General features: G+C 35.4%; 1 protein-coding gene across 4 annotated transcripts in view; it reads left to right on the forward strand.

Annotated features, from left to right (window-relative positions):
• LOC123517186 (protein abrupt-like) overlaps positions 1–15,271 on the forward strand; it is a 146,586-nt gene that overhangs the window by 80,354 nt on the left and 50,961 nt on the right. For 2 of the 4 annotated variants that reach the window (XM_045277184.1, XM_045277185.1), the window contains exon 5: positions 1,238–2,915. The exons of the other annotated variants lie outside the window; for them this stretch is intronic. In XM_045277184.1, the coding sequence (XP_045133119.1) occupies positions 1,238–1,624 (387 nt within the window). In that variant the 3' untranslated portion in view covers positions 1,625–2,915. Of the gene's footprint in view, positions 1–1,237; positions 2,916–15,271 lie in introns of those variants that run through there. 4 annotated transcript variants of the gene reach the window in all.

A 15,271-nucleotide genomic window follows, 5' to 3' on the forward strand; every position in this document is an offset into this window, starting at 1 on the left:
TATTATTCTTTCACACATCTTGCATATTACACTAGTTAGTGATACTGGTCTGTAATTTAAAGGTTCTTTCTTCCTTCCACTCTTATATATGGGAACCACCTCAGCTCTTTTCCATTCTACTGGTACTGTTCCATTTTCTATTGAGCATTTTATGATGTTGTATATAGGACTTGCTAGTTCTTCCCTACATTCTTTCAGTATTCTGCCTGAGACTTCATCTGGTCCCATTGCCTTGTCTTCATCCAGTTCCTTCATTAATTCTTTTATTTCAAGCTTGGTTACTTTAATCTCTTTCATAAAGACTGTCTCTCTATTACCCTGTGGCCTTTTAAATTTGGATTCCTTAGTAAAGACCTCCTGGAATTTTTTATTTAATAGTTCTGCCATAGTTTTTGGGTCTTCCACCATCTCGTTCTCTCCTTTTAACCTTTCTATTGTTTCTCTGTCTAATTTTTCCATTTATGAATCTATAGAACAATTTTGGTTGCTCCTTACATTTTTCGACAATGTCCTTTTCAAAGTTCTTTTCCTCTTCCTTCCTTACCTTAACATATTCATCTCTCGCTGCCTTGAAGTTTTCCTTATTTGTTGGATTTCTATTTCTCCTCCATCTTTTCCATGCTCCATCTCTTTTCTCCTTTGCCCTAGTACACCTTGCATTAAACCAATCTTTCTTTCCTTCTTCTTTAGGTCTATACTTTGTGTGTGTATGTATGTATGTATGGTTGGGTTGGCAGATAGATGAATGGTGTGCATTTGTATATAGACAGACACACTGCAGTCTGCTACTGTGTGTACGTGAGTTGAAGTTTGCCAAGTTTATCATGTTTTACTTGTTATCTATAACATTTTAATTCCTCTGACAGGTAGACTATCAATAACAATTCTAGTTATAAGACAGCTGTATTTTCATATAAGTATACAAAGACATCTGTTTGAATACAGTGGTGTATGTTGTTATGACGAGATTTTATTAATATTATTATCATTATATATATATATATATATATATATATATATATATATATATATATATATATATATATATATATTTTTTTTTTTTTTTTTTTTTTTTATTATTATTATTTGTTTGTTTTTTTAGCTTTAGATTTTTTTTTTCTCATCATAAAATATAAGATGGATCCTATGTTGAACTGTGTCTTATATATGCTAACAGATACAATAACTTGTCTTATCTACAAATGATATGTGACATATTTCTTCTGTGTTTTTTTAGGGTTCTGCCACCTCTAGTTCATCAAAAAAGGTTGACCAGAACTTCACTGAGGACAACCCAGCTCTAAAGTGCACATTATGTGGCAAGCAGTTTCAGAAGAAAGATAGTTTAACACGCCATATGCGTATCCACAACAAGGGGCCATACACCTGCAATCAATGTCCTTTTACTTCCAAGACATACAGAGATTGTGTGGAACATAGGAAAAAAGAGCATGTAGTTATTCACAAATGTTCAGTTTGTGAATTCACTACACCACGGATCGATAGACTTAAACGTCACCTTTCAGCTCATAACAAGCCTCATCAGTGCCCAGAGTGCAAATTCAGTACATCCCGTGCTCAAAATTTACAAAAACATATGAAAAACAAACATGAAAAAAAGTAAAAAATATGAATATTGTCACCACAATCTTTCTTTTCAAATGAGATAAAAAAGTGAAGATAGCAATAGATCTTGTCTTCACAGAAAAGCAAGACTTTGTTATATAACTTTGTATTTAACTTCTCTTGGGCATTTGTTATTGCTATGTTAAGAAAATAATGTATTACATATATTGTAATGGTTAAAATGCTTAAGATGCTATTTTTGGCAAATGAAATATGCATTTTATATTACTATATATCCTTTTTTGGGATTTTTGTGCATACTTAACTTGATGTTTCTTTATATCAAAGGACTTTGTATTATTAATAATTTTGTAAATATGTAAGATGCAAGATTATATTTGTGTGTTTGCTTAGTGTAATTGAAGAGAGTATTGTGTATATTTTTTCCTGTCTAACATGCCAAGATAAAAGTACAAAGACCAATTTAGGCTAATAGTAAACTCATGTTGTTGCATTAGCTTTCATGAATTTACATTGTACAAAAGTATGATGTATATCTGTTTCCAAAGAAAATGTGGACTTCCTCACACATGGCTAAAGATAAAACTCTTTATCTGGCGAATACACTCAATAGAAGACTCGAACACTTTACTATGCTCTTTATTTGCTTTTACCTTGCATCAGACATCTTTACTATTGTGGATTATAAAAGAAATTCTACCTTATTAAAGGGAATAGTATCAGTGATGTTGAAATCATGCCAACTAAGATCAGTTACTAAAAGAACAACCATATCAGTGTATTTGTAGTGTAAATTATCATTGTAATTAGATAATGTTTTTTCCCCATTGATAGATTAAGATGAAGTGTTAATATCTTCAACATGACATTCTGTTGAACCATGGTGAATGGTTTCATTTATATGTATATGATAATAGCTCACTAGAACTGGATTCAAATTAATTTTTAAAGGCAGAAAATGTTGCAGCAAAATTAATTTGTGATGAATTAAGGTAATATACTTAGTTTCCCATAATGGATTATTTTAACATTTCCAGGGAAAAGTTGATGTTGCTGCATTAGGATATCATGATTATATTGATAGAATCAAAGTTTCTGTAAGAATGCAATTTAAAAAGAATAAATAAAGATATGACAAAGATATATCTTGCTCACAATGGAAAAGTAAGCATGCTCTAAATAAAAAAAAGAGATAAACTAAAAAGTAAAGTTTGTATTTTTTATTGCAAAATTAACATAGAAACTCATAGTGTAATATTTAAGGTAGCTTCCTCCCCCCCCATCTCTCTCTCTCTCTCTCTCTCTCTCTCTCTCTCTCTCTCTCTCTCTCTCTCTCTCTCTCTCTCTCTCTCTCTCTCTCTCTCCCCATCCTTATAAATAATCTCTCTCTCTCTCTCTCTCTCTCTCTCTCTCTCTCTCTCTCTCTCTCTCTCTCTCTCTCTCTCTCTCTCTCTCTCTCTCCATCCTTATAACTAATTTTCAAAGTCTCCATTTAACATTTCTCTTGTCAGTGCATCTTAAAGCATAACTCCACAAATGTCAGAATTTTTATTTTTTATTTTATTTTTTTTCCATGAACTGATAATTTCTGCTGTGTACGTTTATGAATGAAATAATCTAAGATTATGATGTTCTTGTATTATTGTAATTCAATAAAGAAAACAACAAATGTGTTCATCAAAAGTGCCATCCATGAAGTATCAGAAAAATTACTGCAACCTTAAACACTGAAGTAGATAGGGAATTTGCATTTTTATATTATTCTTGCATTGTAATATTTTATAATGAAGTTGACTTTTTTTTTTTTTATCAAAGTAGTAGCTCAAGGAAATCTGAATAGTTTAAATGCTTGTCATCTAGACAATATTCAACTTGAATTTGGTCTAGAATGGCTCTAGCTTGGTATCAAATGCTAAGGCATGTGGAAATTTATATGCCAGGCTGAGATCCCATTCAATACATTTGCTGAGACAAGTCTTGTCTCATTTTAGAAGTAAAATGATAGTCATGGAAATTTTTATTTTTTAATGCATAAGAAATCAAGGAAAGGAAGTTCTTAAGAGTTGTGACAAAGGTTTGTAATTGTGGACTTATTATTTTCTCAATTTACAGTACAACCTTGAGATACGAGCTGCCTAAGATGAGTTTTTTTTTTTTTTTTTTAGATATGAGCTATGATTTGGTCATTCTTTTTCTTATTTTGAGATATAAGCAAAATTTTGAGATACAAGTCATGCTTGGGGATATTACCTCTATAGTTGGCGGCTCAGAGCATTGGTCCAACCTCAGTCGAGGTAGTATCTTTGTGTTTCTTGTGGATCTCATGCACAGCGATTCTTTTATAACTTTCACACTATTTACTGACCTTTTTTTATTGACTAAAAGTGCAGTTTTAATTTATGTTTAATGTTTATTTGTGAATGGTGCCTGCATCTTTTCCTCCATCCCTCCTCCTCCTCCACCATTTACTACCATTAGCCAAAAACGTGTCTCCAAGGTAAGAACACTAAATAAACTTTTTGCTGTTATTTCATATATTTTCATGCACTAGTAAAATATGCATGTGTACGTAACTGAAAGGGCAAAACAAATTTTTCCTATCTTCGCGTACCTCCTCCACCGATGCTTATTACAGAATGGGGAGGAATGTGAACAAACCTCTATGCCAGCTAAGGCTGTGCAGCCTCTACTCTCTCTCTCTCTTTCTCTCTCCTACTTAAAACTTAATTTATTCAATGAATAATATTTACAGGATCGTCAACAAGTTCTTCTATGATTATTAGAGCAGCCAGTCTTCTGTGGGTGGCTATATTTGTACACTCCAGCTGATCAGCAGTCCCAAGTGAGGGTTGGGAATGTGGTAGGCTAACATCCCATGGAGTGCATCCTTTGAGATTAATATACTTTTATAAGAGCAGGTTATCTATTTATATTATCTTTTCTTATGTTTTATTATGTTTCTGTGCAATAATTATTATTTATGAATACCTTTTATTTACCTTGAAACACATAAAAAAAAAATAGTGGTGCTCTTTTTGGAGAGGCTGGAATGGATTAATGGCATTTCAATGGGAAAAATGTTTTCAGGTATGAGCTGTCATAAAATGAATTAAATTTGTATCTCATGGTACCACTGTGTGTATATATATATATATATATATATATATATATATATATATATATATATATATATATATATATATATATATATATATATATATATATATATATATATATATATATATATATATATATATATATATATATATATATATATATATTTAACCCTCAGCTATCGCGCCCAATTGGGGCCGAAATAGCCGCGCCATAGCCGAAAACGCGATAGCCGAATTAATCTTGGCGGGAAGGCGGTTTTGGCCAATGAGCGCTCAGATATCCCATGACGTCATAGCGAGGCGCGGGATAGCAGGCATCTGAGGTCGAGATAATGAAATTTTAGCAGCTTTTCATGGGTGCGCGATAGCAATAAAACGCGATAGCTGAAGTCGCGATAGCCGAAGGTTGACTGTATATATATATATATATATATATATATATATATATATATATATATATATATATATATATATATATATATATATATATATATATATATATATATATATATATATATATATATATATATATATATATATATATATATATATATATATATATATATATATATATATATATATATAGGTTGCAAGAATGGATACTGTATTAATTCCCTTAGTTTGAATCTTCCATTTCACTGGCTCTTGACTACTATCCTAATTCTGGCTACAGAAATTTTATGATATTTTCTTGTACAGTTTTGTTCATATTCTACTTAATATTGTAAACATTAAAAGATAATGTATTTATCACCTTGTTGAGCAAGTGCATTTTCTAAACCTAATGCTGTAGCTTATCTGTATGTTCTCAAGAGAAGTAGGTTTTCATATTTGTAAGGATCTGTAAGATTATTTACAAATGTGTCATGATACAGTTAGATTCTGTTGTAATAAAAGGTGTTTCATTCAAGTAATTTAATCACCTAATATAACTCTAGTACAGCCTTCAAAGATAAATATCCAAGGTTTACTGTCATTATTTTTCTTCCTGAATTGTGCATGGTACTGTATGGTCTATGTTGTAGGAACTTTAAAAGTTTTTTTTGCAAAGAGTAGTGTATGTCTTTAAATGTCACTTTGCATACATGGGGACCACTCTATGAATAAATTCTGACACAACCAAAGTTATTATTGTTGCTGCAGCAGTCTTGCTTAATGTAGCTGTTAAATTTTTTTCAGGAAGATATAGGAGACAATAGAGGACACACAAGGTTGCAGAAAGTATTAATTTGAGTGATTTTTCATCGACCTTGGCAGCAAAGATAGATAATGTATCTTGGATTGTATTGCAAAGATAGTGAATGTAAGAATGTTAGGAAGGGGTTTAAGTCTAGTGAATAGTGATAAGAAATAGTGGAATCTGAAACAGCCACTATCAGCAAATGATACAACAATATTATCTAATTAAGAGGAGAGATCAAGACAGCTGGTAAAGAAGATTAGAAATTTAGAGTGAATGAGACAGTAAAATAACAAAAATGGTATAAGGAAGCTAAATGACAGGACAGTTATTTTTTAATGGTTCCTTGAAAAGGGAGACTTTCTTAAGTATTTAGAGGTGTATGTTAGTGTGGATGAAGGAATTAAGTATAAGTGGGGTGTAGAGGTAAAAAATCTAAAATGAATAAAGTAGGAAGGATGAGTGATTTGTGTTGGTTAAATGTCATTTGGTTTGAAATTTTGATTTTTACTTTTTGTGGAATGCTACTATAAGTAAGCCTCTATCCCCCTGTCTCTTTGATACATAAAATGATAAAACTGATACATAGTAGGTGCTTTCAGCATTGTATATTGCTCAAACATAGAACATGGGAGCAGGATAGAACGGGAGGTTAAATGCTGTACAGTGGAGATGAGGTGTCTCATAAACAAGTGTAGAATAACAATAAGAAATAAAAATGCAATGAAATATTGTTTTGGAAAAAGGAATGGTTTAGTGAATAGAGTATGAAATGTTATGACAGTTTAAAGATACTGAGAACCTGGACAGGGAGCACATCTGGATCGCTTGTGAAAGATTTGGTGGTTGACGTAAAAAGAGTAAGTTAATGTTCTCTGGTTGTGCATAACAGGGCTAAGTGAAAGCAGTTGTAGATGCATAATTATAGCAGTCTCAAATTTTTGTAAAACATGTGTCCACATCTGGTGCAATGAAATTATTTAAGTGTGGAAAAAAAGATGGGACTGCTGGTGTAACAAAGGTAAAGCAATTTTACTTGTTAGACCATCATGTAGAGACCCAGGTATGCTTTAAGCTTTAAAAATTATCAGGGAGGGTTTACATTCTTCACTTCAGAGGTCCAGAGACAGATTTTTTTTAATTAGTCTAAGGGCCTGAATCAGGTTAATGTGATTTCATTCAATCATGTAAACACCTTTCTGTAACGATTTTTTTTTTTTTTTTTTTTTTTTTTTTTTTTTTAGGAAAAGACTGGCTAAGAAAAAATGTAAGAAAGGTCCACTCAATTGCCAGTCCCTTTATAGTGCTGAAAGACCCAAAAGACTGATAAATGTCTTGAAACCTCCTTCATGAATTAAATGAAGTCAAAAGAAGCTGGAAATACAGTCACAGGCAGGGAGTTTTGGAGTTTACCAGAGAAAGGTATAAATGGCCGAGAGTTGGACAGAATAGGGGCTAGAGGAAGAAGAAAGCCTTGTGTAGCAAGGCTACAGAAGGAGGGGAGGCATACAGTTAGCAAGATTAGAAGAGCAGTTAGCTTGAAAATAGCATTAAAAATAGCAAGAGATACAACATTCCAGCTGTGAGAAAGACTGAAGACCGTCATCCAGAGAATAAGATGAAAAGCTTTTGATTCCACCCTGTCTAATAGAACTGTGTGAGTGGAATCCTCCATAGATGCGAAGAGTACTCCATACATTGTGCAGAATTAGCAGTTGGGAGGAAGAGAAAAACTGGCAGAGATGCCTCAGAATGCCTAACTTCATAGGAGCTGATTTAACAAGAAGTGAGATGTGAAGTTTCCAGTTTAAATTATGAGTAGATGACAAACTGAGGATATTCACTGTAGAAGAGTGGGGACAGTTGAGTGTCAATAAAGAGATGAGGGTAGTTGTCTGGAAGGTTGTGTTGAGATGGTAGTTGGAGGAATTGAGTTTTTAAGGCAATGAACACTACTAATACCAAGTTTTCTCTGCCCCAATTAGAAATTTTAAAAAGATCAGGAGTCAGGCTTTCTGTGGCATCCCTGCATAATCTGTTGACCTCCTAAAGAGTTGATCGTCTCTGTGAAGATGTGGAAAGGTGTAGGGTGGTATCATCAGTGTAAGAGTGGATAGGGCAAGAAGTCTGGTTAAGATTATTAATGAATGATAGGAAGAAAGTGGATAACAGGACAGAACCCTGAGGAACACCACTGTTAATAGATTTAGAAAAAGAACAGTGACCATCTACTATAGCAGCAATAGAATGGTCAGAGAGAAAAGATAAAGTTGCAGAAAGAAGGATAGAAGCCGTGGGACACCAGTTTTTAAAATCAAAGCTTTGTGCTGGACTCTGTCAAAACCTTATGATATGTCTAATATAACAGCAAAAGTTTCACCGAAATTTCTAAAAGAGGATGACCAAGACTTAGTAAGGCAGTGGTTTCCAACCTGTAGGGCACGCCCCCCTAAGGGGGCACGAAGGGCTGCCAGGGGAGGCGCAAGCACTTCATAAAGTAGAAAAATTACTTAGTAGATGCTTATATATCAACATTATTGATTTTGATGGAATACATAATTGGTTAAGTATTGAGAAAATATTTCAGATATGAATTATGAAATGTTATTGTATAAATACAATTATAAATTATTTCAAATGCTACTAAGTAACTAAGGAATTAAACAACTATAAAAGATAAAGAGAGAAACGTGCTGTAAATATAAATATTGTAATGATTACCAGAAACAATGCATCGTTCATATGGTTCCCATTCAGTTCACGTCTCAGACACGTCAGTACTCCAGCTTTGGGAGTTGGCCATGTGGCCACGCCGCCACAGTAGTATGAGGGTGTGGTAGTAAGATGGTAGCTCTGTGACTGTTCTGGACGTAACAAGTGCCTCGTAAATAAGAGGGGCGCAGGAAACTTGTCATTTAGTGAAGGGGGGGCGAGAATTCGAAAAGGTTGGAAACCACTGCAGTAAGGAAAGCCAGATTACCAGCAGAACGATCCTGATGGAAGCCATACTGGCAATTAGATAGAACATTGTGAAGTGACAGATGTTTAAGAATCTTCCAATAGATGTTAGATTAAAAAACTTTAGACAAGCAAGAAATTAAAGCAATAGGGCTTGTGCTAACAGATGTGATTATTTTGTTGTGTTTTTGTGTGTTTGTGTGCATGCATGTGTGTATTTACCTAGTTGTAGTTTTACAGGGCCTGGGCTTTATGCTCGTGTGGTCCTGTCTCCATATCTACACTTATCCAATTTTTCTTTAAAACTATGCACACTCTTTGCTGACACCACTTCCTCACTCAAACTGTTCCAAGTCTCAACACATCTTTGCGGGAAACTAAATTTTTTAACATCTCTCAGACATCATTCCTTCCTTAGTTTCTTACTATGCGATCTTGTGCTTCTAAAGTCATATTCTTCTCTAAGGATCAGTTTCTCATTATCCACTTCATCCATTCCATTAATCAATTTATAAACTTGTATCAGATCCCCTCTCTCTCTTCTCTGCTCCAAGGTTGGTAGATCCATTGCCTTTAGTCTCTCCTCATATGCCATCCCTTTAAATTCTGGAACCATTCTTGTAGCCATTTTTTTGTAGTCTCTCTAATTTTCTTATGTGTTTCTTTTTATGGGGAGTCCACACAACTCCTGCATATTCCAATCTATGTCTTATTTTAGTACTTATCAATTTCTTCATCATTTCCTTGTCCATATAGTGAAATGCTACTCCAATATTCCTTAGCAAATTATACGTCTCTCTGAAAATTCTATCAATATGGCTTACCGGTTGATTATTTTCTTCCATTGTCACTCCCAAGTCCTTTTCCTTTTTTACTTTTTCTAGTTCTACTCCATCTCCCATCTTATAGATTCCCACTGGTTGTCTTTCAATTTTTCCCATTTCCATGACATGGCTTTTGTCTACATTGAATTCCATCTCCCATTTTTTGCTCCATTTCCAGATCTTGTTTAAGTCTTCCTGTAGTATTTCACAATCCTCTTTTTGTTTAATGACTCTGCACAGTTTCGCATCGTCCGCAAACAGATTTATGTAGCTGTCTCAATACATCTTTCAGGAAACTATACTTTTTAATATCTCTTACACATTTTCCGTTCCTCAGCTTCTTACTATGCAATCTTGTGCTTTGACTGGCATATTCTTCTCTCAGGATCAGATACTCATTGTCCACTTGGTCCATTCCGTTCATCAATTTATAAACATGTATGAGATCCCCTCTCTCCCTTCTTTGCTCCAATGTTGGAAGATCCAAAGCCTTTAGTTTCTCCTCATATGTCATCCCTTCAAGAACTGGGACCATTCTTGTAGCCATTTTTTGTTGTCTCTCCAGCTTCCTTATGTGTTGATTTTTGTGAGGGGTCTACACTACTGCATATTCCAATCTGGGTCTTATTATAGTACTTAACAGTTTCTTCATCATTTCTTTGTCCATGTAGTGAAATGCTATTCCAATATTCCTTAGCAAATTGTATGTCCCTCTGAAAATTCTATCAATATTGGCTTGCCAGTTGATTATTTTCTTCCATCGTCACTCCCAAATCCTTTTCCTTTTTTAATTTCTCCAGTTCTACTCCATCTCCCATCTTATAGATTCCCACTGGTTGTCTTTCACTCTTTCCCATTTCCATGACATGGCTTTTGTCCACATTGAATTCCATCTCCCACTTTTTACTCCATTCCCAGATCTTATTTAGGTCTTCTTGCAGTATTTCACAATCTTCTTTTTGTTTTATAACTCTGCACAGTTTCGCATCATCCGCAAACAGATTTATGTGCATTTACCTATTTGTATTTACCTATTTGTGTATTACAGGGCCCGAGCTAAGCTCTCTGTGTCCTGTCTCCTTATCCACTCCTGTCATATCTCTCTTTCATCTGATTGACACACACCGCGTCAATGACATCACTGCTCAGTTTATTCCACTTATCAATACTACGATGCGGGAAAATGTACTTTCTCATGTCATTTAGACAGATGTCCTTTATTAGTTTTTTCTATGTCCTCGGAGGTAATTACTTGCGGTCACCTTTATCAATTCCCTGTCCAGTATGTAAATCTTGTTCACCAATTTATACATACTTATCATGTCTCCTCTTGTTCTTCTCTCTTCTAGTGTGGTCAGCCCCAGCTTCCTCAGTCTTTCCTCATAGTCTAACTCCTTGAGTCCTGGTACCATCCTTGTTGCCAGCCTCTGTACCTTTTCCACCTTCTTCACATTTTTCTCCATATGTGGTGACCAGACGCAAGCTGCATATTCTAACTGGGGTCTTATTAAGGTGCATAATATCTTCTTCATCATTCCTTCATCTAGGTAGTGGAATGCAAGGCCAATATTTTGGAGCATGTTATATGTTTTCCAAAATATCTCGTTAATGTGTTTCTCCGGTGACAGAGTGTTTTGCACGGTTACTCCTAAGTCTTTCTCCTCATTGGTCTCTTCAATCTTCTCACCACCCAGCCTGTAATCCCTGTTTGGTCTGTATCTACTTCTTCCCATTTTCATAACATGGCTCTTGTTTATATTGAATTCCATCTGCCACTCTTTACTCCACTCATATATTTTGTCAAGATCTTCCTGTAGCTTGTTACAATCTTCCACATTCTTTACTCTCCGCATAATTTTAGTATCGTCCGCAAACATATTCAGGTAACTGTCAACTCCTACTGGCATATCAATAACATAAATCAAAAACATGATGGGATCAAGCACTGACCCTTGTAGAACTCCACTGGTTACCTTCTTCCACTCGGACTTCCTTCCCTTCACCACTGTTCGCATTTCTCTTCCCACTAAGTAATTTTTCATCCATTTTGCTAGTTTATCACTTACTCCTCCAATCATCTTTAGTTTCCACATCAGTCTATTGTATGGTACTTTATCAAAGGCCTTTCTCAAGTCCAGGTAGATAGCATCCACCCATCCCTCTCTATGTTGTAATATGTCAGTCACTCTTGAATAAAAACATAATAAATTGGATACGCACGATCTTCCTTTTCTGAAACCAAACTGCTTTTCACTCAGAATGTTTTCACTTTCTAGATACTCACTCCACTTAGCTTTAATTACTTCTTCACATACCTTGCACAATATACTAGTCAACGATACTGGTCTGTAATTTAATGGTTCCATTCTACTACCACTTTTATATAGAGGCACAATGTCAGCTCTTTTCCACTCTTTCGGGACTATTCCTGTTCATATGGAGGTTTCCACAATATCAAATACAGGGTTCAACAATTGATCCTTACATTCTTTTAGCGACCTTCCAGATATGCCATCAGGCCCCATTGATTTATTAATATCCAAATTGCTTATAATTTTCCTTACATCTTCTTTAGTAACCATGATGTCCTGCATTTGCTTTATCTCCGTTGGCCCTTCTCCTATAAAATACTCCTCCTTTGTAAACACTTTACAAAAGTTGTCGTTCAAAATTTCAGCTATATCCTTAGCATCCTCATATACTCGTACTTCTTCCCCATTTTTTACCTTTTCTATAGCCTCCCTTTTATTTAGTTTTCCATTTACGAATTTGTAAAACATTTTAGGGTCACTATCACAGTTTTCCACCACTCTCTGTTCATATTCCTTTTGTGCTGTTCTCCTTACTTCAACATATCTATTCCTTGCTGTTTTGTAAACTTCTCTTGATAATACATCACTGTTTTTCTTAAGTTTCTTCCATGCCTTTTCTTTGTTCTTTTTTGCTTCTTCACAGTTTCTATTAAACCACTGTTTATTATTTAAAGTCCTCTTTCTGTGATATGGCACAAACCCTCTTCACAGCAGAGTTATATAAATCCATAAATTTATCGTATTTCAATTGCATATCTCCTTCCTGGTATACCACAGTCCAGTCAATTTCATTAAAGAACTCCCTCATATGGTTATAATTTGCTCTAGTATAATTTAATTTTTCCTCCCTGTGTTCCACAATCCTATCTGTGCTTATTTCCGTATCCAGCTTAAAGTTTAGGACATCATGGTCGCTTTTCCCCAAGGGACATTCATGCTCAATTTCTTCTTTTAGGGAGATGCCCCTGGTAAATACCAAATCCAACCTTGCTGCAACATCTTGTCCCCTGCACCTTGTTGGTAATCTCACCCACTGTGTCATCAAGTTATTTGTTGCTACGTTTAACAATTCCTCTGCCCACTCTCCACCGTTTACCACTTTGTAGTCTTCCCACACTATTTCCTTACAATTAAAGTCCCCGACTATCATCACTCTGTCCTTCCTGGTGAGTTCCTGCTTCATTTTGTCCAGAGTATTTCTCATTATTTGATATTGTTCATATTCCCAAGCACTGGTTCTGGGTGGTATGTATACTGTTATAATATTAATGTCTCTCTTACCATCTGTTATAAGCATACTTATCACTTCCTCATTTCCCTTACTATAGTTCACCTCCTTCACTATCAGATCTTCCTTAGTAAGAACCATTATACCACCACCTCCTTTATTTTTTCTATCATTTCTCCATACTCTGTAGTGTTTGACATCAAACTAATCTAACTTTATTTCGGACCTTAACTTTGTTTCCACTACACACATTATGTCCGGTTCATTGTTTCTTAGGTAATCCATACATTCTAGCCTCTTAGACACAAATCCATCTATATTCATGTAAGTCACTTGAATTCCATTCCTAGTCTCTTTCTTCGATGTTTCTGTCAGTGTAATGTCTATTCCGTCTGTTTTATCCACCACTTCTTCAGCCTCCCATTTCTCATCCTCCAAAAAAACTTAGTGTTTTCCTCCTCGATTCTTACGTCATTCCTTTCCCTCACCTCAGTTACAAGCTCTTTCATTTTCATCCGTTCATCCTGTGACATATTTCTTCTTATGTAAATTGTTTTGGTCTCCTCAGAGTCCTTAAGTTTCCAAGCCCTCCTCAGCAAGTCCTCAGCTGCCACCTGAGACTTTAATTTCAATTTTTGTGTGTGTGTGTGTGTGTGTATTCACCTAGTTGTAATTTTACAGGGCCTTGGTATCATACTCGTGTGGCCCCGTCTCCATATCTACACACATCCAACTTTCCTTTAAAACTATGCACACTCCTCGCTGACACCACCTCCTCACTCAAACCATTCCACACCTCCACACATCTTTGTGGGAAACTATATTTCTTCACATCCTTCAAGCATATTCCCTTGGCTATCTTTTTACTATGCAATCTCGTAGTTCTATTTAAGTTTTCCTCTCTCAACATCATTTGCTCATTATCCACTTCATCCAGTCCTTAAGTTTCCAAGCCCTCCTCAGCAAGTCCTCAGCTGCCACCTGAGACTTTAATTTCAATTTTTGTGTGTGTGTGTGTGTGTATTCACCTAGTTGTATTCACCTAGTTGTAATTTTACAGGGCCTTGGTATCATACTCGTGTGGCCCCGTCTCCATATCTACACACATCCAACTTTCCTTTAAAACTATGCACACTCCTCGCTGACACCACCTCCTCACTCAAACCATTCCACACCTCCACACATCTTTGTGGGAAACTATATTTCTTCACATCCTTCAAGCATATTCCCTTGGCTATCTTTTTACTATGCGATCTCGTAGTTCTATTTAAGTTTTCCTCTCTCAACATCATTTGCTCATTATCCACTTCATCCAGTCCGTTCAACAGTTTATAAACCTGTATTAAATCCCCTCTTTCTCTTCTTTGTTCCAAGGTAAGCAAATTCATTTCTTTTAATCTCTCCTCATAGGTCATTTCTGCCAATTCCGGAACCATTTTTGTTGCCATTCTCTGCAATCTCTCCAACTTCCTTATATGCTTCTTTTTATAAGGGGACCAAACCATTCCAGCATATTCCAATCTTGGTCTAATTACCGTACTAATTAATTTCTTCATCATATCTTTATCCATATAATGGAAGGCTAATCCAATATTTCTTATCAAATTATACGTTTCTCCAAACATCTTATCAATATGGGCCTCAAACTGCCCATGGTCTTGTATTATCACTCCCAAATCCTTTTCCTTTTCCACCTTTTTCAACACTACTTCTTCACCCATCTTATATGACCCTCTTGGCCGTTTTCCACTCTTCCCCATCTCCATTACATGACTTTTGCTCAGATTAAATTCCATTTCCCACCTCTTGCTCCACTCCCAAATCTTATCCAGGTCTGCCTGTAAAATTTCACAATCTTCTTCACTCTTCACACACCTACACAACTTCGCATCATCCGCAAACAAATTAATATAACTGTTTACTCCCTCTGGCATGTCATTAATATATACAAGGAAAAGTATTGGTGCCAGCACTGAGCCTTGTGGGACTCCACTCTCCACCACCAACCAGTCCGACTTTGCATCCCTTATTACCAATCTCATCTCCCTCCATCTCAAGTAGTTTTC

The sequence above is a fragment of the Portunus trituberculatus genome, chromosome 41, assembly GCF_017591435.1.
Source record: "Portunus trituberculatus isolate SZX2019 chromosome 41, ASM1759143v1, whole genome shotgun sequence".
NCBI classification, from domain to species: domain Eukaryota; kingdom Metazoa; phylum Arthropoda; class Malacostraca; order Decapoda; family Portunidae; genus Portunus; species Portunus trituberculatus.